Here is a 24,378-nt window from a genome sequence, read left to right as displayed (position 1 = left end):
CCAGTACCTTCCTAAACGGGACGACGGTGGCCAAAACTCACGGGGAAGAACCCTAGCTCAGTCTTGAGTTACTCACCAGTAAAACTACATAGTGACATGTCTAGTGGGCAGTACTCTGCTCGTGGGGTGAATCCCGACACCCGACCCAGATGGGCCAGCAGCTCAGCACAACGAGTAGGTCATGCGGATGTTCTCCATTGGTATGTAAAGTAGCATCGATTTGAATATGCAAAATCAGCGCTCCCGAGATTCTGAGAATCATATTTTTCAGGTGACTGAAATGTCTGATGTGGGGATCAACAGTTTTGCCTGATATTGGCTAAGTACGATACTCGTTGATGCTTGGGTAATAATCTGTTGGACTGCGACAACATGGTAGATGCCGATACGAGGTAGAACAAACTTATATTGGCAATGCCTTTTCCGTTGAACACCTGCCAGTTAACCGATATGGACACAAATCATCAGCTCTTATACATGACACATATCCTATCAATAAATGTGCAACCACGATCAGACCGAAGATAAATAAAATGATTAAAATCAACAACCATCAAGCGAACACTGGACATCAGAGAGCAGCACATACATTACTTCCCTTATCACAAACGCCAGTTGAACATCACACCCTGGAATGGAGATATCACCGGCACAGCCGTGCACAGAGCATGTCAAACCCTCCTCCAGATAATACACCGGACCGAGTAATCCGAAACGGCAGCCGCTCAGAATATGAATAAAACCACTCTGGACGTCTCTAACGATAGCTGTGTCCGCATAGTACCGCTGTAGGAAGCAGCGGCGCAGCGGTAAGCGGATCTCCTCATCGACCGTCGCCGCTTCTCAGACCTCTTCACTCCGGTAATGGATGGCGCTCGGACGCAGCTTTGTTGCCATGGTAACGATGCGGCTACGGCCACCGCTGGAGAGAGCCGGTCGCTGCAGCTCATGAGGGAAGGCAGTCTTGGACCGGCGGAGGAATCGATCGACACTAAGGCCCACGGCAGGAGGGATTTATCCAGTGGACCGCACGGACAGGCACTGTGCGGGAGAGTGAAGATCAGGGGAGAGAGGGGCTGGCGTGTTTCACCGGACTGACCGTTAGGCTCCCCTCAGCGGCCGGCGCGTCAGTACGTTCAGCCGGTAAATTCACCCTCGGTCGCAGAGTGCCTCGACGACTGAGAACTCCATAAGGGCTGGTTGGAGGCACCGATGGATGGCGGAGCCGAGAACCTCGTCCAGCAGACCGTGCAGCAGCCTGTCGAGAGAGACGACAGACACATACGATCAGATAGCGGACAAACCAAACCACACGGAAACCGCCCGGATATACCGAGGCACCAGCCAACAATGGCGAAACGTAACACACTTCGCGACATTACAGCTAACGCAGAATTCAACGGTGGGTTTATGGTAGGCGATACAGCTCAGATCTCCTTAGAAACACGTTCAGGCTAAAATCCGACCCCTCTACTACCTTTGTCTTATCTACGGTTCCAACTCATCTTCGACCCTCAGAAGCTCAAAACTCAGTGCCGATAACAAGTATCAAGTCAAATAGACAACATGGCGATGCCGCCCAGAGTTTCTGCGCACTCACTTCTCGTCTGCAATGAAGCGCCACAGGTTGACCTGTAGATAGTAGACGTCCACCTGGATCTGCTGGAGGCCGAACTTGCTGAACGTCTTCAAACGCACGCACTCCAGCAGGGTCTGTGGTGAAAAAGGTAGTCGGTTGTAACTAACTACGGGATCTGCTTCAGTTGACGTCATGCACCAAACATAACACTACATCTACATACTACTTCAGAATAGAATAGCTTAGAATTATTCTATAGAATAGAAAAATAAAAAATACTTAAGCTATAGCTTCGAATCTCTCCATCCCTCGACAAATGAGGCAAGTAACCAGAAACGTAAATAACAGATAACAGAGCAGATAATGGTGCCTTATCAGGTCGTGGGTAATTCTACAATTACCTATATGAGCATTATATTATACTCTGCACTAAGGCAAATGCAGCCTGTCTTCTGGGCAAATCCATCTTCCATACCTACGCGGAACAAAACCATTACAACCTCCCACCAGCGATCCATCCTGATAGCTAACAAAATGACGTCCACTCGGATTTCATCCACCATAGACCACTATATATCCATCTATATATTTAATAGTAAACCGGAAGTAGTCACATTCTGCCCATTTTCAGCACTCCCGTTAAACCAAACCAGTCCAGGCAGTTAGCTAACGAATCCCAACACTGATCACCTCCACATACGCACCTTGAGAGCAATCTTGATGATCCCTGTGAGAATCGACACCTTGGAGAATTCCACCGGCGCGAAGATCTCGATCCTTTCCGAGAAGAGTTTCTGAATGTTGGCCACGAGGCCGGAGTCGACCTGACTGGGGGCGTACGAGGACCACTCGTGGCGCTGGCGCTGGCTGCCTGGTCTGGGGAGGGAGAAGAAGTGCAGGCGGGTTAGGCGCCTAGTCAGCGGAGCTAGTGGGCCAGTAACGGCGGTATCACCTAGGTCAGGTGAGGCGGGCTCCACATATAACGAATGGGTAGGGTAGGGTTACTGACTGAACAATGGACGGCAGGCACGCACAGGTAAAATCAGCGGACATTAGGTGATATTCTGTAATACACCACACTGGTCCCAGCGGGGCTCCCCTCCCCCCGACCCGTGGAGGGGGTGTTGGCTGGCTCAATTTTCGACTGTCTGCTCCCAGCGCCCCCCCCCCCCAAACACTAACCCGTGGAAGGAGCGACATCTGGAGCCTGTAACGCTCCCAGCGTCCCCCTCACTAACCCGTGGTAGGGTCGCCGGCTCGAGTCGGAGCTGTTGTGCTGCTCCCAGCGGGCGGCACCTTCTTCATACACCGATCCCACCTGGGCGTCCATCATGGCCAGCTCCTCGACCACGCGCTTCATCACCGAGCGCACCGAGCGCGGCTCGTTGGCGTGCTGCCAGTCGCGCGTGGCCACAGACTTGCGCAGCATCTGGTCGCCGAGGGGAGGGCGAGGGTGAGGTGTCGGGTGGCTGCACGTGACATGTCGTGCACGTGCGAGGAAATGCATGCCATGACGAGTTTCCACATTACGTGTAACTTGAGGCCCACGAGGATGGAAAATAGCCATGCTTGTAAGTTCAGAGCAATTTATCTCAGATTTATAGAAAATAATGTAGAATGTGGATGAATCTCATGCTCGTCGCTGTTGTAAAATTACGAGCTCACCAAGAACACTCACCTGAATTTAAATCTTTGGCATTGAGATCGAGCATCACCTATTCACAAGCTCTCACTATTCGCTCGTTTAAACAACACATAACATAGTCCGGTAATTCTCTTGCACATACTCCAACCACGTTCCTACTCCTTGTCACACGTAGTCGTGTGCCAACAGCCCAACAGCCCATCCAAGCTCCTTGGCTCACCTGGGAGACGGCCAGGCCCTGCACACGGACAAAGTGGTTGATGAGCTGCTGTCCGGCGGCCCGGACCTCACTGTTGATGTCCGCCAGAGGCGTCAGACCCGACTTGTCCTCGATCCGGAGCAGGTCGTCCACAAAGTTCATCTGTCCAAATGGCAGAAAACGGCAGTCAGTCATCAAATAAAGAAGGCAAATATAGTTCATCCAACCCGAAACGTTTTTGGGGATACGAAATGGAAAGACACATAGGTCACATACCACATTTGGGTTACCTCAAGTACGACAAGTGACAATTCTCCCTATCCCATCTCCTGACCCCGCCATTCCTACCAGGTAGTGCACGGTGGACGTGTCCAGGTCCCGGCAGGCCCGCGACAGCAGCAGCAGTACGCTGGGCGACGTCTTCTCTCCCCCGGCCGCGTCACAGAAGCCGCGACACGTCTCCACAAAGTGTCGGAAGAAGCCAACCACGACCGTCTCCCTGACATGTTGGCGACAGAACGTGTTTCTGAAGCGCGCCTGTACGCCGAACGACAGCTCCGGCTGGATGAACGCCTTCAGGTCGGTGACGGTCGCTCGGATCTGCTCGGCCAGGCCGCCGAGGAAGGTGGCCAGCTGCTCGGCCAGCGGCGGCGGCTCGGCAGAGGAGGGCGCCGGCGCCGGCACCACCAGCGCCTGGCGCACCGCCGACAGACTCTGCTGCAGGTGGGCACACAGCTGCGACAGCGACTGGCGACACCGGCGCTCCGTGGCGCCGCCGATCAGATCCATACCGGCCCTGCGGGAGGGAGGGAGGACAGAGGTCAGCTACACCACACTGACACCACAGGGAGAGGGCGGCGGTCAGACCCCGATACAGTACCCGCGCTCCGTGGCGCCGTCAATTAGCTCGATACCAGCTCCATGTCTAATTGTCTGATTCACGGCATTGGTAAAATTGGGCCCTGGAGAGGATTAAACAGGTCCTGGTCAGATCCATCAGGTCCATCCCGGGGAAGGAGAGCAGCGATCACACCTCATACGAAGCAACACTCAAGGGAGCAGAAGGACCGTGATAAAACTAAAACAGTCACTAAAAAGATAGGCAGGGGGGGGGGGGAGGTGAATCCATAAAGGCATCGTGGGGAAAGGCAGTCTTCTTGTACTCACAAACACTCCGGAATGGTGTCAGAGTTACACAAAAACACCATCAGACTTGGCAATAGGTAGGTAGTGTTAATACCCGTATCGGCCGACAATTGAGGGCGATTTATAAAATCTCTTGAGAGCCATTATATTCGGCAGACCCAAGTCATATTTGGAGAGAATAACAAACAAGTACTGATTCTGCCGCTCAAAGTAACGTAAGCTAGCACAAAAAACTCCTTGCTTCGCAGCCTCACTGCAGTAAGCAACAAAAGGCTGACAGTCCAAGGTCTCACCGCTGCAATAACACAATAACAAACACATTCCGATCACATCACGACCAGGGCCTCGTTTCATAAAAGGAATTACTTACGGCGTTCCGTCAATTATGCCAGATTTGGCGTATTTGATGCCAATTCGGTTTCATAAAGCCGGAGACCGGAGTAATTCACGCCATCGAAAGTACGGAGCTTCATTTACGGCAAATGCTCGATTCCGGACCAATTGATGCCATTTGGGTTTCATAAAACGACGTATTTAACGCCAAATATTTTATCAAGGTCTTGATATCAGTGGTGTAAACTACGCACAAAAATGTTGCGTGATTTTGAATTAATGTGAAGATTCGAAGCTAATTTTTAATATATTTTATAATGTTGAGCCCGGTGAGGAAGAAAGAACAGCCAAAATGAGAAAAAGAAACCGCAAATCTTCTGTACCAGTCGCTTTTTGTGGCCACTATAGGAATTTTGTTTATTCGCCGCGCCGCGCCACTTTCGTAGTTAGGCACTTCTGCTTAGCTGGCTTTCTGCTGTTTTTAATATATTGTTTTAATAAAGGATGGTCATCAATATCAATTTTGTTTTTTCATAAAATAATTTTTAAGATTTGAATTCAACATAATTGTTTTATAAATTCTCGTAAAAAATAAGTGTTGACATGAAATTGTAATTTGTAGGACGCTTGATAAATTACGGTAACTACGCAAATGTGCTTAGTTACGGAGGTGTAAACAATTCCAGTTGTGGCTTTGTGAAACGGATTTATTTGCGCTCCGTAGTTTGAAAGGGTGTGAATTACGGAAAGGTGTAAGTTACGGCAGAGCTTTATGAAACGAGGCCCTGGTGAGCAGCTGCACTGGAACCATGGGACACAAACAATAACAGGATAAGGCACCGCCCACCCGCCAGTCTGTCTATCTGTGCGACCGTCTCTCTATATCTGTGTGTCTGTAAGGCCGTCTGTGTCTGTCTGTCTGTCTGCCTGTCTGTCTGTCTGTCTGTCTGTCTGTCTGTCTGTCTGTCTGTCTGTCTGTCTGTCTGTCTGTCTGTCTGTCTGTCTGTCTGTCTCTGTCTGTCTGTGTCACTGTCTCTCTGTATCTGTGTGTCTATGAGCCCACCTGTGACTGTCTGTCTGTCTGCCCCATCTGTCTGTAACTGACCTGACGTAGGCGTCTCCATCGGGTAGGACGGCGGCGCTGGCCTGCAGCCTGCGATAGAGGCGGTCCAGGGCGCGAGCCAGCACCGCCGCGCCGCCGGCGGCGCTCTCCAGACTCAGTCGACTGTCCACGGCGGAGAGGAGAGAGTCCATCTGGGAGCGAACACAGTCGGAGAGACGACCGGCCGCCTCCGGGCACCTGTCGGGGTCAGGGCGGGGTCAGGGCCGGGAGGTACAGGGTGAAGGCAGCGATGATGGATAAATTCTAATCTTGCCCCATGACGAGGTTGAAAACCAATTGAAGTCGGGAGAAATACAGCAAATACCATAATGTGACATTTATCACATTTGTAAAACAGGTTGATGCCGTATGCTCGTTCATATTTAACATGTTTAACAGCAAAATGCAGCTTGAATACATGTTTCCTGAATTAAAAAAAAAAAAAAAACTATCATCGGAGCAGACCGGTCATCTCAGTCTTCAGTCCCACGTGAGGCCGTGTCTGACCTGCTCTTCGGCTCCAGGAACAGCTCCTTGTACGAGGTGACGAACAGGCTGAGGTTGCTCAGGAAGCTACTGCAGTCGACGTCCACAAACTCGAGGACATCCTGACGACGGACAGACGGCCATGCCAGTGTTGCGTCATTATTCGTGGCAGCTTTGTATCCGTATTTAGACGTTATAAACGTATAAAAAGGAAAACATGGCAATGCCGTATTTCAACGTTGTATGCATCATGGAACTGTGGGAATAACTAAGTTTCGACTGAATATGAAAACGGCACGCAGAGCTTAAATCGAGTACTATGTTGAATAGTGCTTGTTGAAGCTAACATAAGACTCACTTGTCATGGGCAGTTGAAGCTGACCTATTTACCAGCATCTTAGACCTTGAGCACCGCACTCACCTTGGGCAGATGCAGCCGCAGTTCTGTCGGCCGGTCCGAGTCCGCCGCCGCGCGCGCCAGCTCCACCTGGTTCGTCAGCTGAGCCAGATCACCGGCCAGCCGGCGCTGCGCGTGCGCAATGACACGCGAACAGAGTGTCTCAGCCGGCTGACCCAGCTGCAGCAGAAGCTGGACAGACTCCCTGATCTGCTCCGGCGTGGCCTGAAACAGGGAGCGACAGGTTAGGCCAGATGAGACTCTGTACCACCTATCAAAGACAGGGACACATCGGTAACAGGTACTGATTGTGAAGAGCTCCGACAGAAGAACGGATGCACAGAACATTCGAAATGTAAATTGCATAGAGAAGGAGAAGCATAATCATGCCAATTAATCGACCATGGCATACATGCCAACCACGGACCACACGGCACACTTCACACTGACAATGACAGTACATCACCTCCCCCTACCACCGATCACGCCACCCCCCCCCCCCCCGGCCATCGTCTCGTCTCCGCGTATAGGGTCTGTCCAGTCGCACTTCCTAACACCTCTAAACTCCTCCAAGAGCAAGATAGAGGAGGTTGGAGCAGGGCCCTCCTTGGCTTTGTAGGGGCTAGACCTACCACTGGAACAGGGAAGCAATCTTGGAGGAGTTTAGAGGTCTTAGGAAGTGCGACTGGAACAGACCAATATACAACAGTATCGCCCATTACATGGTCGTCTTGTTCCCGACCCAGCCCGTTCCCATCGTCTATCACCTGATCGTCCTGTATCTGCCCGTTTTCATCGCGCATTACCTGGTCATCCTATCCCATGCGACCTCATCGCCCAGTACCAGGTCGTCCGACCCACCCATTTACCTGGTCGTCCTATCCTCGTCCAACCTTATCACCCATTAACTGGTCGTCCGGCCTCATCGCCCATCACTCGGTCGTCCTCTCTTCGCGCTCATCCCATCTCCCATTACCCGGGCTTGTCGTTCTGTACCCGCCCATTACCCGGTCGTCCTGTCTCCCAGCTCACTTATCACCCATTACCTGGTCGCCCTAACCAATCATCCATTGCCTGGTCGCCCGACCCCATCGCCCTACCCCCTCACTCTTCGGCCATTACCTGGTCGTCCTGCAGCCGGTCCTGGAGGGCAGCCACCAGCCGTGTGATGCTCTGAGCCGACTCGGCGCGCAGCCCCTGCAGACTGGCCGTATCCGGGGCCGTGCCGTACTGCTCCAGCACGCGCTCTGACTGCAGGTGGTACTCGACTGCCTGACAAGGGGAGGGGAGGTCAGAGGGTACTTCACTGTCTGGTGGGGGGGGGAGGGGAGGGTCAAATATACCATCACCTCTTAGGGGTCGTGGAGGTCAGACAGAGGACACTCCATCACATGACAGCTGGTAAGCGGGAGGTTAAACAGAGAACACTCGACTGCCTGACAGGCATAAGGGCATGTCAGGCAGCACTCCACCGCCTGGTAGGAGGGAGAGTTCAGAGTTTATCTAAATGCCTGACAGGGTCGGAGAGAGGCCAACTAGCTTCACTCCACAATCCCTGAGGGGTAAGGGAGGGAAAATAGCAGGTACTCTACTGCCTCTGGCAATTCAGGAGGAGGCGGATACTCCATATTCCCTCAGGGGTAGCGGGAGGTCAAATAAAGGGCAATCCACCATAATCTGCCATGGTCAGAGGCTAAAGTGAGGCGCTTCAACACCTGGTGGCATCGAAATGGCCAGGATGGAAAAATTAAGACGTATTCAGTCAGGAGTGTCATGTCCCTACATAATTTCACTATGGCTGGATATTAAACACATTGCATTGGCCTTACCTGCTGGTAGTTTTCCTTATCGATGGCGTCTTTGAGCTGAGCTGGTAGTTCAAAGAGGAACTGGAGCTTTTTCAGCATAACATGAGTGTTGGAGAGCTTGTTGATTTCATCGCGACGAACCTGAGGACGCAAACTGGTGTCAAGACAAACACAGACTAAAGACACATCAGACAACCAGATTGAAACAGGGGAATGTGGTGAACATGTTGATTGTTTTCAACAGACAGCAACCTTTGAAAGGTGCCTATTGAAGTGTTGCATTACCTCAAAAAGCAATAGCTGTGGGTAAATAGAATACATAGGTACCACAAGTACACACCACCGGTTATTACCTGCAGTGTATCAGACACAGTGGCTGAAAACGCGGTGATGTGGGTCATGTTTTCAGCCAAACGTTCCATTTCATCCTCCATCTTCTTGAAGTCGACCTTCATCTTTCTGATGGTGTCGGTGGCAGAGATGAACTTGTTGTAGTTTTCATAGACCAGTGTTTGCATCTCACTGTCCAGAGACTGAATCTGCTTGTATATATTCGCCTCTGTGTCCATCAGGTCAGTGAGAGAAGACTCCTGAAATAAATATGGTGCTCACGTCGTAACATGCACATGAATAATGGATAGGTACAATCATGAGGATTTTCACAAGATAGATTGCTGAAACTGTTAATCTTTTCAACATATCAATGACAAGCAGTTATTGTATTCCTCAATTTGAGGACAACAAAAAAAAGGATGACACACACATACCAATACCCAGCCAGAAATATGACCAGAGATGTGATATTACATACTCACTAGTCACTACTCAGCCAACATACTGACCTAAATAAATGACAAACATATCAAACAGGCAAACCTTTATCAGCTGGTGAAGATACATATCTGGATTGAAATGTGGTGAATTCAAATTATACAGGTCATTATCAGCCATTTCACTTGAAGCCTTGCAGCCATAGTAGTCTTTCAATGCAGCATTTCTGGCCCTTCTTTGAGCATCAGAAGATCCTCCAGGTGCAGCCATGATCCTAGAACTAGAACCAAGCCATGGAAAAGAGGTATATTTAGGGCCTTGGAAAAGAGCACTTGATCATACCAATGGTCATTGTTTAACATTGAGCATGCACATTGCACATGTACAAAAATTGCAATACAGGCATGGAGCTACTTCTGTGGCCCAATAGTTTTCTTTTGCCTTTTATATGCTTACAAATGCTGCAAAAACTACCAAACATGCACTTATGCCTGGCCTGGGTATAAGTTAAATGACCATGAAACTGAATGCTTCTCAAAGAATAAAAATTTGAAACCTCAGTCTTGTCTTACAGTTTACAGTTTACACTATTACTAAAGAATAAAGTGCCTGGTCACACTACAAAGTGGTCATCACCAAAATTCAAATAACTTCTGAAGTTTTTTCAGAATCATCACCAAACCATGGATTAGGTATTCATCCATGACCAAACCTTGGCCACTTTGGGTCACACCTATGCAGCAGACATCCACCAAGTTTCAAGTTTTCACTACAAATACATTATGATTAGGTACAGTGTGTGTTTTACTGATGCACCACATTCACAATGTGCTCCAGGTGAGTGCCCCAGCACTGCAGGCACACAGGCCTGCCCTGCGGCAATGTCATTCGGTGCCCTTGATGTTTTCGGTTGTCCAGAGTGTGACTGCCTGTTAGTGTCTTTACCATTGAGATTATGCATAGTCCCATGGGCTCTGAACTTGTTGACCCATCTGTGAACTTCTTGACCCATCTGTAGATCCCTAAGTGAATAGTACAGACTTGAAAATTGTGAAACAGATAAACTATACAACAGAATTTTCTTAGTAGGTAAATATAAATGTATTTATAGAATGTCTATGTTATAGGAATTAACTAATACCTGCACCAGGACAAATGGGAAACATGACCCAGATTTCTGTTAAAAATAGATGAGCACAAAAATAGCAGATTTTCCCGCAGTTTCCCTGAGTCCTGACTGATTATGAAAAGGTTAGGTTAATTTACGTTTTGGCATTTTTGCTCTGCTTATAGCCTTTCAGTGCGTTTTTTTCTCAGGGGTACATCAACATCAACATAAGAGATTGGGTGGATAATCTCTATGTCGAAATATGGTTCCTGATAATATCTATGGTATGTTTTTTATCAATTTTGAGCCCAGAGTGCAAAAGGCTATTTTCATCCAATAGCCCAAATAAATACAGCCTTTCAGGTTCAGACTGCGCAGACGTCTTCCATTAGCGTAGCTTTTATGTAACAATTTTAAACAAAACGATTTAACGCAGTTTACCTTTTTCTCTGTCGTATTTATCCTAAGTTTTTCCCAAAGCGTTTATACATTTTTTTCTCCTCGATATTGAGCGTAACAACTGCGCCACCATCGACAATTATCCAAAGTAATTGCAAACAAAACACTGTTAAGTTTTTGCAACGATATTTATTACCGATATATGTATTTTTAGGTTGTTATAGTGCATAAATTATTTTTTTGTTTCTGGAAGAAAAAATATTTTGTCAAATGGTCTGCGTACTATTTTTGCAAATGTTCTTGAGATACCTGTAGAGCAGCCACTTTTACAATTAGCGATCCGCAATAATCATAAAATAAAAACACAAACAAATAAAAAAAGCCATCGCCTGGATACTTAGTGAGAAGATCAAACTATTGAAAATGTGTTAATGCCTGTACCCTACGACATGCTCTCATCAAGTTCAATGGGGCATTTATTATATTATCCCTCGGCGGACCTACTTTTACCCGAGTCCTATTTTGGTGAATAACTTCGCAAAAAACGGCAGCAGAGGTTCACTTCTAACTTATAACGTCATAGGTCAGTGACCTGGCCTGACCCAAAAATGCGTTTGATGTCAAAAGATCCGGCTTGAATTAGAGGTCAGATATGCCAAGTTTCAGCTCTCTATCGTCAGCGTGTTCGGAGCTATCGCGAAAAAACCTATCGGATCGGGGGGCCACCCGCCTTCCCCCCCCCCTCCTCGGCCGGTGACGATTATAGGTCTTGCTTGGGCCTACGATATGGCTTTTCGATGGCAATTCAATAGCATATTTTTATTGCATTATTTTATTGCTTTTTATTTGTATTGCTTTATTTATGAATCGCGAACACTCGGCATATTCAGTTCAGCGCCCCTACTACCTCTGATTCAGATCATCTCATTTTGAGTACCGTTACGCAGCAGATTCTTGTCAGTATCAACAAACAAAATGAGCATGCGGTGGAGTACCTACCCCAGCCAGCAATTTGGTTTGGCTCAAGTCTGATTTGCCCCGGCAACTTCAACATGCCAGTCTTGGGCCGGTGTAAGTGAAACGCCGTCGCCCGTCGGAACAGGGGTATGGGTCGATATGGCTCTCTTCCGGCTAGTCACGTTACGGTTAGTATCACGTAATCACGTCCAATTAGTCACTCAAACATTACACAGTATTTGCATTTAAGGTGCATTCTAACATAATTGATCAATGATCATCATGACACAGTCAAGTGCCGAGAACATTGCAAATCCCTGCGTCAATAAGCAAGGGTACGAATAATTACAACGAATCACTATCTTTCACGTGTTCTACCCATACCAACTGCACTACATCGCATGCAAGACGCGATCACTGCCAACAAGCTTGGGTGTTGCGCCTCTGTGACTAATCAGAATACAAAGATAAAGGTCACGTCACTGCACAATAAATTGTTCCGCATGGGCCCTATACAGTATACATGTAGGATAACGGTGTGCAATTATAACATCAGTTGTACTTACATAAAGTATACTAAGTAACCGTATAGCTAAATATTCATTTCCACATTTATTCCGTGCATATTGTGTCAGTTGTAAGCAGTAAGAATCACATGTATCTATCGGCACCGAATTCAGTAAGCATTGAAATCGCGTTACGAGTAAAGCGATATGTTAAATTGTGGTTAAATGAATTACAACAGTGGTGTGATCTTCATATCAGTATTCAGCGACAACACCATTGTTAACATCGACACAAAATACACAAACAATTTGTTAGATGTACGACAATAATAATATGCCCCTTCTATGTATTTCACGCCAGCGGCACAAACAATCAGATCATGTAGCAATCAGAACGCGTTCTCGGCGGTGAACACAATATCCGTGACCTTGCCGCCCGACCGACGGTGCGGGCTGAAGTCAACCTCCATGAAGACGACACGGTCGCCCGAGCCGGTCCCGAAGCACCGGTACGTGCCGAAGTCAGCGGCGGTGAAGTCACGGATGTAGTAGGTGGACCTGCAGAAGGAGGTGGTGACGCTTAATGACGTCATGTCACTGTTATATCAAGAGTTTGGTGCAATTCAGATCGTAATGGTATTTAGCAACAGAGTCAAACCACACATTATTTGGTGCGTTGCCCACTGCCCAGCCATATAAAGATCGTATATCTGCGTTCAGCTACATCGTTGTGTCTTGACAAAACGTTCTCTAAAATTTATTTGACATTTTGCTGGTTCAAATCAGGGAAGCTCATCAAAAGTGCCTAACTTTATAATGCATATTTGAATATCTTATCTTATATCTGATGGAAAGTAAACGTTAGAGTTTTCCGTTGCACGATACTCCAATGACGGAGCTGGTGTTGACTGGGCGGACCCACCTCCCTCCGCGCGTTCGGACGACGTTGCTGTGCCGGTACTGGCTGTCATACACGCCCCGTCGGAGCCGTCGACCCCGCCGGCCGCCTGTCCGTCCGGTACCGAGACGGGACGGGGAGCTCCAGAGGCCGCCGTCAGGCTCAGACACCCTCAACCAGGCGACGTTCTGGGGCACGGAGAGAGGGGCATGAGAACGTGGTCAGTGGGAAGTGGAATGGTTGGTATTTTTCAGTATCATGCGAATAAAAACATTCTTGATTTCGATGTATTACGGCGTACGTTCATGTTTGTTATCTTTTCATCTTTTGTTATTGCGCTCACGATAGAGTACGCATACCCCTTTTAGAAACACCTTTTTAGTCCTCTTTCGCTCGCTACGTTTATGAATGATCCGTGATCACATTCATTCGCATTTCTTACCGTGACCTCGTCGCTGACGCCTCCATCCGCGCCGAAATCACAGACCAGCTCTGCGTCGTAGTCGGTCGGGAGTGTGTAGTACCCCCTGCCGACGCCGACGCCCTCGTCGCGTCGGTAGCCGTACCCGTCGGCGCCGGGACGGAGGGGTTCGTCCTCACAGTCGCCCACCCACCGCTGTCGGTCACTGCAGTAGTACCGCCGCTCGCCCACCGCCACAAAGTCAATCAGCGTCGCCGACGATAGAAGGACGCCCGAGGCGAAAAGCAGAATGGCGATCATCGCCGCGTCGTGAGTTCAAATCTGACACCCAGCGACTTTTACTGCCTCCTCGCGTGACGACAGAGCACTGCTGAATGAGCTGCCTCGCCGTGTGCGACGTCAAAAGTAGACTGTAAGTGTGCGTCCCTTCGTGCCACTGTTTCCCAGGATCAGTCACATGCACCAGCCGCTTGTTAGCGCACTAATGAACGGCCTCGCCTTGAGCGCGGGCCGCGCTGGCGACGCTGACTGGCTGTAGACGTTACGCGCCACAGGTTCGGGGCGTGCCCAGACCGTTTGTCCGCCAGACAGTCTGTATTTTTGTCTGTCTGTCTGCGTCTGTTCGCCGAGTGACTGCGGCGTGACCGTGAATGCCACCGCGTTTGCGATCCATTGTGAGGCCTTCGGCGGCCTAAAAAGTGAGTCGTAATGGCTCGCGCTCCAGAAGACTCAAACAAAAGGTACTTGACATCCGGCTGGGTGCCGAAAAACAATGACTTTGCTTGCACCCTTGCACAGTGGTATTCCGAGTAGCTAGCTGGTGAGCGGTGCTTTTGTCATGTGTTTGACTAGCGCGAATGCGGGTTGAGTTTACCGCTCAATGGGAAAAATGCTTGTGCAAGGCCCTGGGCTGTGTTTATATACAGACTGTCAGGCTTACGTGTTAGACGGATCATTATATGGAGGTCCTGCTGCTCCATGGCAAATTTAGAAATGCGCATGCCCCATACGTGAGAAGAAATTTCTAATGTAAATAGGATCGACCTCTAGCAAAATACCTAACACAAATTTGAGCGATCATTTGCCGAATGGTTGTGAGACTATACGTGGCAACACACAGCTGTATCGACTCTAGTGTCGCCCGTCGTGCGCAGCGGATATATGCCGTGCACGGTTACAGTGCACGGCATATATCGGCTCCGTGCCTGTCGCCGGTCTCACCGATACGTCCCTCCCCTCCCTGTAATTCAGCACGGCGGCTGTCGGGGGGGGGGGGGATGGAATTCAGCACGGTGGACCTTTGGGAGATGAGGAAGGGCGGGTAGCCTGCTCGACATGCCCAGGCACGGTACATCGCACGGCTATCAGGTGGTGTCAGGGAAAGCTGCAGACGCCCGGCGTTGCAGTGGCCCGATTCACCACATCAACATCGGTTATATAAAATTGTAACATTTTGCATATGATCCAAAACCCAAGGATTCGTGCTGTTTGATACGAATGTGCTAAAAACACAGAAGATATTTTGTGTCAGTTTTTTTAACTGAACCGAATTGGTTTTAGCATTTTTATTTTTTCTTCATATGCAGTCGTTTTGAAAAACAGTGACTGTTTGCCCATTCCAAAAGGAATCCTTATTATTATCACATGACAACAAAATACGTGAGCTTTAAAAATATGATTGTAGCATCAAATCCTAAATATCAGGACACCTGACTGATGACTCAAATCTCCCTTCGAGCTTTCTCAGTAATCTTACAGAAAGAAGAAATAGACAATGGCGTCCTCTGGCCATGGTTACAATTTGGGCACCGTTCTCTCTGCGACCCACTCTGAACACTAACAGTTTGGCCTCCCCGCCGTTCAGCTCAGTCGCCGACACCCTGCACCGTCGGCACGCAGTCGGCACCCAGTCGAGACTCGTAAACAGCTCTGCACCGGTGAGCTGGCGAAGCATAAGCAGACACCGAGCTGCCGAACCATAAACAGACGGTGAGGATAACGTCAACAGAGAGCGGCCATTAGGGGCTGCTCACGGCTCAGGCACGGCCGCACAGGCAGGGGGAGCGTTGCTAGGGGCGATTTGGACCATCGCAACGCTCACCAATTGAGATATTGATTTGCTACGGCCAAGATAATCAGAATATTGTTTCATATTCGTATATGGAATTGTTACCTCGACTCCACGCCCCATAGTTTGATAAATCACGTCATGAGTCTTCATTCTATCATCATTTTTGTCAATTATAGAATGTCTTCCGTTACATGAGAACTATAGCGGCTTGGGTAACGGGAAGAACCTTGGTGGTTACATTATCCAGAAACGCTCATCGCTTTGTGTACCATCTTGGCCTTGGTGTCTTTGCTGCACTGAGAAACAATTCAGAGACCAAGGAGGCACACTAATGGAAAATAATCGCTTCATGCGAAACGACCGTTAGGGAACTATAAAGATAAAGAACATTACTCAAGGGCGATGTACTCACATAAGCCGGTTTACTTACAAGGTGGATTCGCCCATTGCCTCGAGCACTGTTTACGGTGACCCGACCACGGGTAAGCGGCCTGCTTCTAATACAGTTTGTAACGGGACGACGTTATGCCTGCTGCAGACTCCATCGGCACACGAATATATAGTTCTCTTCAATGCATAGGTGTATTGGGTCCATTACCCATGGAGACATGGTTCATTTCCATTACATCTCCATTACCCGTGGAGACACATGGGTAATGGACCACTTGACAAAATCCTGACAAAATCTCTCGGAATTTATTACTTACAGCTGGCTGCGTAGCGCATGCTACACCACTTCCCTCTTAGCGTACTTCAAGATTCGACAATATGGAATCGCCAGCATCGTTTTTATCTTTTCTGACGCATACGTTTGCGTTACCGACGCTTCAATTCGATGAGCTACGTACCTACAGTCCCAGGAATGTGTGTCACATCTTGGTCACATCAGTTAAAGAGCAACCACACATCCGGCTGATAACAAGTTCAGTCAACGCTTGACCCACGTCCTTGTTTCTGGCTTATTGTGTGATGCGTATTTGCACTTAGCTAGGAATTATCAGAAACAAGATTTCAGCTGAAGTTTGATACCACTCGGTGTGGGTATCTGATTGGCAGGATAACTAGCGGAATTTGATTAGAAATCCGTCTTCAAATGACAAACAACCCAAACATTTTTGCATAACATAAATGGAAAGCATACATTTTGCAATTAGGTACCTACATATAGGTACAGGCATACAGTCGGAAATTGATAAGGACTGTTATGCTGAAGTAGTCACTTTCTATTACCGTTTAATTACATACTGTGAGAAAGGAGGGGTTCGAACGTATAGGGAAATTCGAGTAGACAGCAAATCTTCACTTTATGTTCGGACGCCGTGCCTGCCGCCTGGCCCTTGCATCTATCGCTGCCTGTCGTGCCGCAAACCACCGCCGTCTCCCGCTCTCCTTTGCCACCTTTATCGCCATGACCTGTCGACTCACCACGCCGCCCCAGCTGCAGCTGCTACGGCGTGGCGTGGCGGCTCTGCTATCACCCCCGTGTTTGACCGACGCCGCGCCGGGCTGGCGGCCGGCCAGGCGGCGGAGGGGCGAGACGGCGCCCTCCCGGAGGGTGGCCCAGCGTCCGCAGTGCCTCTCCGACTTCCGACCGAACAGCACCGGCACGTAGCACCCGCCGACACACCGACACACCTACCGATTCAGCATGGCAGGTAGGAGCCTGCACAGGGTGGGCGGTAATTAGGGAATTTATTGTGAAACAAAAAATTGTATTCACTTTGTTTTATTTTTTTCTGAGTTTTACGCTTTTTATAGAGATCCTCAGTTAAGCTAGTAATAAATAAGGATTTTTATTTGCACATATGTTTTTGATTTTGGACACCTCATTTGTTTTTTTATTACGCATCGCAAAACTCACTAATCGCAATGTAAGCATGTGCTATGGCAACGTCTATTCTGATTGCGATCTGAAAATCAGTTGCAGTGTCGTGGTCATTAGTAGGTGAAATATGTTTAGTACATATAAGGGTAAATGCGAAAATAGATAATTCTTCTAAACTTAGAGCTCAGTAAGCCATTTACACTTCACAGTGCCTAGCCAGTCATGCCATTGGAGCTTGTTTAAACAATAAGTAAAAGCTATGGGTGCTTTCTACGAGCTATTATTCTCGAACTGAACGTCGCCTCAAGTATCGCGTATGACTTACGCTTAGCTGTCCTCCGTCACACCTGTCTCTTTTGGAACTTGGAAGTCCCACAGCCACGGTGGAACAAAAACTGTAACGGACATTAGGCACAAGCTGGTGGGTACCATTGGCTCCTTTCCCTCCATGTATGTACATGTATTGTACATTCTTCTACGCCATATAGCCTCGTTGCTGGTGCGCCCTAAAACACCAAATCATCATCATCCACCTGGCAACTTTCAGACCAGAGAACACCGAAAAGGCGAGTTAAACAGGTAAGTTTTCTCGCCGATCTCATCATCCTTTCACAGTGCAATAGATGTTTATTATCTTTAAAAGTAAGTTCAAAACCAAGGACAATCCCATTGCAGCAGTCGTGCTGATACCACTATACCAAAAGTTTGGCAAAAATACTCTGATCACTTATACCGATTGTTGAATTTACGAGTAACTATTTATGCGTCCCGGATCTTCAGCTCATTATTGGCAGTGGTACGCTCATCACCATTGCTAATTACAAACGAACGTGTCGTAAATATTCGCTTCTTCTGCTCGACCCTAAAAGCCCATTCAGAACGCACGTCGGCACACGGTGGAGCGTAGCGTTGTTTTTGCGCGCCTATCTATCCGATGAATGTGTTTGTATTCGGACGCGCTCGCGGCTCCACGGGGATGCATGACATCACCGTGCGCCGCGAGGACCATTTGTTACACGTCGCACTGTGGGGGGGGGGGAGGGGAGGAGGTTAGGGTGCAGGGGGGTGCGCAGTGGTGCACAGCGGTGCAGAGAAGGTATCCGTCGTGTGCAATGTGCAGTTTCACTGACCGTCGCATTGGTTTGTTGACTGATGGCGAAACGGCGCGCGTATTGCAAGTTGGTGCGCGGTAAAAAGGCGGCTGTAGTGAGGCATGGTGCTCTTGTGCTAACAAAACTGCGACGGAGTAGTAATTATGATTTTCCCCATTTAGGACGGTGTTCTCGCAAAGAGGTACAGGGCCCCATTACCTGACTGGCTTGAATAATGAATGCTTTAGCCTTCAGGACGACGGCAAAAAGCTAGAGACGAGGCTCAAGGCTTCTGAGTTCTGCATTGCATATTTTATCAAGGCAACTAAAAATATCTTACTGCACGCATTGAAAATAAAACGTGTTTTAACTAAAACTCATGACGTTTGTACAAATAAACACTAGCTACCGTGCCTCAATTTACTAGGCACACTTATACGACAGCATAGCTTTAGATAGGAACCCGCTGCAGGCAGCCAGCTAACCAGGGGTCCTGCTTGGTGCAGGCTAAGACGGCGATAAATTATGGTCAGAGTTTGCACATGGGTCTGATTCCCGACGCTGCATTGGCTGTCGTCAGGCGGTTCGAACTCATCAGAAGCGCTCGGCTCTGGTCCATTTGGCATCGGCCCCGCATGGCAGGGGAGGGTGAGCGGGAAGTTGTGTTTCCGGTGGGGCTGCACCGAAACGACCTTGTTGTGATATTGAAGCTGCTTCACGACCGGATATCACGTGAAAGCAGCATCTTGTTTGTTTTTCGGTCTAACGAGACCATTTCAGAGCCGGATGGATGATAGGAATTAGTGGAAGACTAGGGTTACCCGCGTGCTCCGCAACGCGAAGAAGGGTTATTTGTGACCCGCGGGCATTGGGTTGTTCTGTGTCGATTTGGTTGGTATCCATTTCGTTCGATTGCTTTTTGATGGTCAAGCATTTTGTAATAAAACAAAAAAGATACATCGCATCGAGGTGCCCGTGTCGTATTATCATGCGTTACACTTAAGAATGATTCGAAAACTGGCGTGAAGTCTTTTGAGGGCCATCGATGAATTTCGCTGAAAATGACAATGTAATGGTTTGGAACATTTACATTTTTAAGAATATTGTTGCTCATCATGCAAAAATAAAGACTGAACCTTGGACGGAATTGAATGCTCTTTCCAACGGTGCCATTTTTAATTGCCAGATATATCAGATCATTGAGCAAAACCTGTGTGATTAATAAAGTGGCACAAAATAGACAAACACCATTTTCTCCCGTGATTTGTACCACCTTGATTTGGATCAATCAGCTTTTCACAATTTTCCCATGAGAGGCGGTACATTTCTCTTGCCAACAGGCGCTGCTCCAACTCGCTCCGTTTAATGGTCACCTAAAAATAAAATCAATTCCAAAATCCGTCAAAAAACGCAATTTTTCAACCAAAGTACCCTCACGGGTGCACGTGGCACGTGCCATCCCCTGCACCGCATATCATTCGATAGCCTGTTCAGTTATCTACACAATGCTGTTTTCCCCGTGCCGATCCGGCCCACGGTTACCGAGATATTGCACGGGGATCGGACCCGTGTCGGGCAAATTTAGCCATTTTCGCCCGATTTTGCAAGCCGATTTATACATGTAAAGTCTATGACGCGAATTTGCACTTTTTGAGCACGTGCCACGCGCTCCCTACCAATCCCATCGAGCTGAGACCCCTCAAAGGCACGTCGCGCATCCTTGATCTATAAGTTGTGCAAATTTCACCGGGCTAGGTGCAACGGTCTGGCCTGTAGTCCACGCAAAGTACGACCAAGTCGGGACCTCGGTAACGGACAGACGCACCCTCCTCAAATAGTTACGAGCGAGCGAGCGCAGCGAGCGAAGCGAAGTCTTTTCAATATAACGGAAAAATCTCAGTATGAGCGGCCCGGCCCGGCCCGGCCCGGCCCGGCCTGTAACGCTTTTGAGAGGCTTATATCTCAGCAACCGCTGGACCGATTGCCCTGCGGTCTTTTTTGCTGGGTAGCCCCATCCCTTCTACCCCGTAATTGACTACTTTTGATACATCTCAGTGACCGTCGTGGCACGTGCCACGTGAAAAGTCAAGGGTGTTCAAGCAGTTTTGCAAAAGTAGTGATTTTGAGAGGCCCATATCTCAGCAGCGGCTTGAGCGATTGTCTTGCATTAATTTTTATAGGGTAGCTGCATGCCTTCTACCAAAGGTCGGATACTCTTGATCTATGTGAGTGACCCCCAGTGCACGTGCAAAATACAACAATAAGAGGTGTCAAATTTGTTCCCATTTCAATAACTCGGTAATTATTGGGGCGATTTCGCTGAAACTTGGCATACAGGTAGGCACCCACCAGGCAATGCATTCCCATGTGTTGCGGTTAGGGTGCTACTGCACGTGCGCACGTGCAGGGGGCGCTTCCAGATCTCGAGAACGGCTGGGCCGATTGCGCTCAAATTTGGTACACGGTTGGGGACCGGTTAGGAGGGTGCCGTGCAAAAGTCAGTTTGAACCCCGTTTGCACGTGCGCACGTGCAAAATGCCGCTTCCAGATCTCAGGAACGGCTGGGCCGATTGCGTTCAAATTTGGCACACCGCTAGCAACCGGTTAGAAGGGTGCTTTGCACAAGTCCGTTGGAAGTACCCTCTCGCCCTTCCGCACGTGCAGGGCTCACTATCTCGCTCGCTCGTCCTTCGCCCAAAAGGCGTTTTACTGGTAATATAGATATTGGTTTGGGTGGGCACCCTAGTGAGTCGTCGGGGCTGAGCCATCCAGGCAGGCCACCCAACCTCTCTGACACTCACTGCACCTGGCTACGGGCTGGGCCGTATAATGGGAACTTCCCGTATGGAAACTTCCCGTATGGGATAAAGTTGCCCGTCCAGCCCGGAACCTAGGGTTGGGGCGTGGAGGAGTAGGATTTGACTATCCTGAGGATGGAAACGACCGAACGGAGGAAACAGCATCTTGGGATATAGATGATTCTTCATGGCTCCGAGTGGAAGATAAGGATATTTTTTCCAAGCGGGTTACTGAAAAACCGAGCGACGAAGGAGCGAGGTTTTTCTGTAACACGCGAGGAAAAGATATCCGATCTTCCACGAGTGAGCCATGAGGAATCCTATATCTTTCTACGTTGAGGTTTATTCTTAATTAATTAAACGTTATATTTAAATGGTCTCATCTAAGGAAAAATAGTTTTAGCGCACTTTATTCTAATATTTCATAAGTTTCATACAAAAACAACCATTAAAAATGGTTCGATTATAATTGACCCATCATCACCTGAACTCTTGATTTTTAACTATGAACCCTCGAGACCTTATCTTTGCATCTCAGAGGAGTGCGAGATAGAAATATCCCTGCACTGTAGACCTAATGGCAAATAAACCTCAACTACATAGAAAGATAAGTTTGATATAGGAGGTCAGATGCTAAGAGATCAGAAATAGAGAACTGTGAAATAAGAGAACTGTGATATGTTGAAAGCCAAGCTAAAAAACAGTTGTCAGCAGTTCTACGCTTATGCCGATTAGGAATGAACACATCGATCATTGAATTTATTTCTCATTTAACATGCCCAGCATCTACATAAATGACTACCAGCTATATTTATATAGCACACACGCAGGCATGCTATGCTGACACACACGCCATAACGAATGTCTCATTTCTGACCGGAAGTGTTTCGTTTCCGGCAGACCTGCAGTGGGCTCCCGGCTCGGCTGGCTCGGTGCCTGACGGCGCCGTCGAGGTGGACGGCGCTTATGTCGGACGCGCCCACCACGACCAGGGCGTCATCGTCGGCCCCGTGGTCTGCGCTGAGTCCTGCTGCATGATCGGCTACTGCGGCGAACAGTTCAACAAAGACGAGTACGAGGTAAGCTGACTGGCGGAGGGCCACTTAGTGTGGCTGTGACATGAGATGGCTCTTACTATGATTTGATTGGTCAAGACGCGGCAAAATGATGCAGAGCTTAGTTGAAGGGGACTCTCCGAGATTTAAACAAACCTGGAACATTGCACGTGACTGATATGAGTATTTCGCAGGCTTCTACGCTGCTATCACATCTTCAATGTGCCGCTGACAGTTGTGTGATTCCCACACTGTGATATGTCACAGTTTGAGCTAACACAGTTTGAGACATACCTACATATATGCCTCAAACTGTGTTAGCACAATCCTTCCTAGCCAAATTTCAATTCACAGATGAAAAGGCATTCGTCTCCTTATCCTCGGTCTACAACAACTGCAACGCCAGCTTATAAGAGCCCGCCTGTGTCGTTAACAATAGACGTTTACCTACGAGTAGATCGTCTCTCCTTCATGCCTCTGCTGGAAGCCAATGACGGCTGCTACCTCTACACTCGGGATCAAGTGCCGCTAACAATGTGTTTCCCGCCCCCATAGGTGCTGCTGGAGCCCACGGACGGCCGTCGCCTCCGCTGGGAGCCCTGTGACGGCTCCAACATGCCCGAGGGAGCCGTCGAGGCTGGCTACCTTTGCTCCGGTCACAAACTCTACGTGACGCGCGCCAAAAAGGACGACAAATTCATCATCGGACATGTGAGTAGCCGTACAGGTATTTGAACTTTGGTAGAGCTGAATTCAGGACCAGGTGTTAATAAATTTAAACGGAGCTGATTGATGGAAGCATAAGTATCATATTATTAATGAACTGCACGAGCATATTTCTAAAGCTGCATTATAACTTTCTTTTTGTTGTCTAAAAAGCAGATAAGACTAAAGAGTGCAATGGATAGCTGCTGTGCAGTGAGCCAGCGTAAACAAAAATATATCCGAATATATTGGTGATATATTTAATATTATTACGCCAACTAGTTCAATTTACTATGCAAGGAACTATGAAGATAAGCACTAATTTGCAGCATTTGTATTGATTTGAGGTGTTCAGTGATCCGCTGCCCCTCGCCCACAGATGAACACCACACACTGCGTCTGCTGCATTCCCTACCAGGGCGCCTCCTGCGACTGCACAGACTTCCAGGTGCTGGTCGCCTACAGCGTGTAGCCGCTTCACCCACTATCGCCTGTTTGAACGAGAGGAGCCTCTCTGCAGGAGAACCGGCCAGTCGCCTCTTCACTGCCTCACTGCAACATTCATGCATCGAGCTTTTATGTGCCGCCGAGAATAATAATACGCCTTGTTTCGCAGTTTGTATAAGGATTTGCAAGTGCAGACGCGACAAATTTGTGCTTTCTGTGCCATTAGATGTGCAAACAGCGTCTAGACCGATGCCACTGGCCCTTGCTATGTTGTCCCAGGAGGCTTTGCATACATGTGTATGTTTCTACCACGTAGCGATTTCGTAATATAAACAGCGGCGGCGGCGTTCACGGTCATGATATCATCAATAAACTGTGCTGGCTTGGCGCGGGTGTGTTTGCTGGATGATACAGATAAACCGCTGACAGTTGCAGATGCTGTGAGTTGACTCTCAGATCAACGCTGGCGAATCAACATTGCAACTTCAATGGAAGTCATGCCATAGCAACGCCGAGCGCGCAATTCTTTCCAGGTCGTTCAGAAGGTGGCCTCTCAAGCCAATAGTCCTTTCATAAAGTCTGATGGCGTGCAATGGATAATGTTTAAGTACAGGAGTAATGTAATCTGCTC

The 24,378-nt window shown here is 48.5% G+C and overlaps 3 protein-coding genes across 9 annotated transcripts; 1 reads left to right on the top strand and 2 right to left on the bottom strand.

The window, feature by feature from the left end:
- Nucleotides 1–388: 388 nt before the first annotated feature.
- On the bottom strand, nt 389–11,102 carry LOC122386736 (vacuolar protein sorting-associated protein 51 homolog). 7 transcript variants are annotated; one of them, XM_043376243.1, is made up of 15 exons: nt 11,016–11,070; nt 9,572–9,746; nt 9,049–9,285; nt 8,717–8,836; nt 8,010–8,159; nt 6,912–7,112; nt 6,512–6,612; nt 6,008–6,202; nt 4,591–4,635; nt 3,772–4,219; nt 3,445–3,585; nt 2,818–3,008; nt 2,284–2,455; nt 1,601–1,713; nt 389–1,258 (listed from the first exon to the last, which is right to left on the bottom strand). In XM_043376243.1, the coding sequence occupies exons 2-15, from the start codon at nt 9,734–9,736 to the stop codon at nt 1,150–1,152; spliced, it is 2,388 nt and encodes a 795-aa protein (XP_043232178.1). In that variant the 5' UTR covers nt 9,737–9,746; nt 11,016–11,070; the 3' UTR covers nt 389–1,149. The 7 variants fall into 7 exon arrangements, with proteins under 7 accessions (XP_043232178.1, XP_043232179.1, XP_043232185.1 ...); XM_043376244.1 differs by lacking the exon at nt 4,591–4,635 and having other exon boundaries at nt 11,016–11,102; XM_043376250.1 differs by lacking the exons at nt 4,591–4,635; nt 11,016–11,070 and adding an exon at nt 10,928–11,008.
- A 729-nt stretch (nt 11,103–11,831) lies between these two features.
- On the bottom strand, nt 11,832–14,517 carry LOC122386734. Its single transcript, XM_043376240.1, has 3 exons — nt 13,777–14,517; nt 13,359–13,522; nt 11,832–12,994 (listed from the first exon to the last, which is right to left on the bottom strand). The coding sequence occupies exons 1-3, from the start codon at nt 14,053–14,055 to the stop codon at nt 12,826–12,828; spliced, it is 612 nt and encodes a 203-aa protein (XP_043232175.1). The 5' UTR covers nt 14,056–14,517; the 3' UTR covers nt 11,832–12,825.
- Nucleotides 14,518–17,307: 2,790 nt separating this feature from the next.
- On the top strand, nt 17,308–24,135 carry LOC122386733. Its single transcript, XM_043376238.1, has 4 exons — nt 17,308–17,481; nt 22,441–22,619; nt 23,151–23,306; nt 23,680–24,135. Exons 1-4 carry the CDS (start codon nt 17,475–17,477, stop codon nt 23,770–23,772), a joined length of 435 nt encoding a protein of 144 aa, XP_043232173.1. The 5' UTR covers nt 17,308–17,474; the 3' UTR covers nt 23,773–24,135.
- The last annotated feature ends 243 nt before the right edge of the window (nt 24,136–24,378 follow it).

Source organism: Amphibalanus amphitrite, unplaced genomic scaffold (assembly GCF_019059575.1).
Source record: "Amphibalanus amphitrite isolate SeventyFive unplaced genomic scaffold, NRLGWU_Aamphi_draft 000261F_arrow, whole genome shotgun sequence".
NCBI lineage: Eukaryota > Metazoa > Arthropoda > Thecostraca > Balanomorpha > Balanidae > Amphibalanus > Amphibalanus amphitrite.
This window is presented reverse-complemented; position numbering and strand designations above follow the sequence as displayed.

Excerpts from the sequence above, each read along its gene's own strand:
- LOC122386736 (XM_043376243.1), bottom strand. The coding sequence starts at position 9,736 with ATGGCTGCACCTGGAGGATCTTCTGATGCTCAAAGAAGGGCCAGAAAT. Across the intron at positions 8,160-8,716 it reads ATAAGGAAAACTACCAGCAG|GCAGTCGAGTACCACCTGCA; the intron begins GTAAGGCCAATG and ends TCCCCTTGTCAG. Across the intron at positions 1,714-2,283 it reads TCATCAAGATTGCTCTCAAG|ACCCTGCTGGAGTGCGTGCG; the intron begins GTGCGTATGTGG and ends TTTTCACCACAG.
- LOC122386734 (XM_043376240.1), bottom strand. The coding sequence starts at position 14,055 with ATGATCGCCATTCTGCTTTTCGCCTCGGGCGTCCTTCTATCGTCGGCG. Across the intron at positions 13,523-13,776 it reads GCGTCAGCGACGAGGTCACG|AACGTCGCCTGGTTGAGGGT; the intron begins GTAAGAAATGCG and ends TCCGTGCCCCAG. Across the intron at positions 12,995-13,358 it reads GTCCGAACGCGCGGAGGGAG|GTCCACCTACTACATCCGTG; the intron begins GTGGGTCCGCCC and ends CTCCTTCTGCAG.
- LOC122386733 (XM_043376238.1), top strand. Across the intron at positions 22,620-23,150 it reads TCAACAAAGACGAGTACGAG|GTGCTGCTGGAGCCCACGGA; the intron begins GTAAGCTGACTG and ends CCGCCCCCATAG. Across the intron at positions 23,307-23,679 it reads ACAAATTCATCATCGGACAT|ATGAACACCACACACTGCGT; the intron begins GTGAGTAGCCGT and ends CCTCGCCCACAG.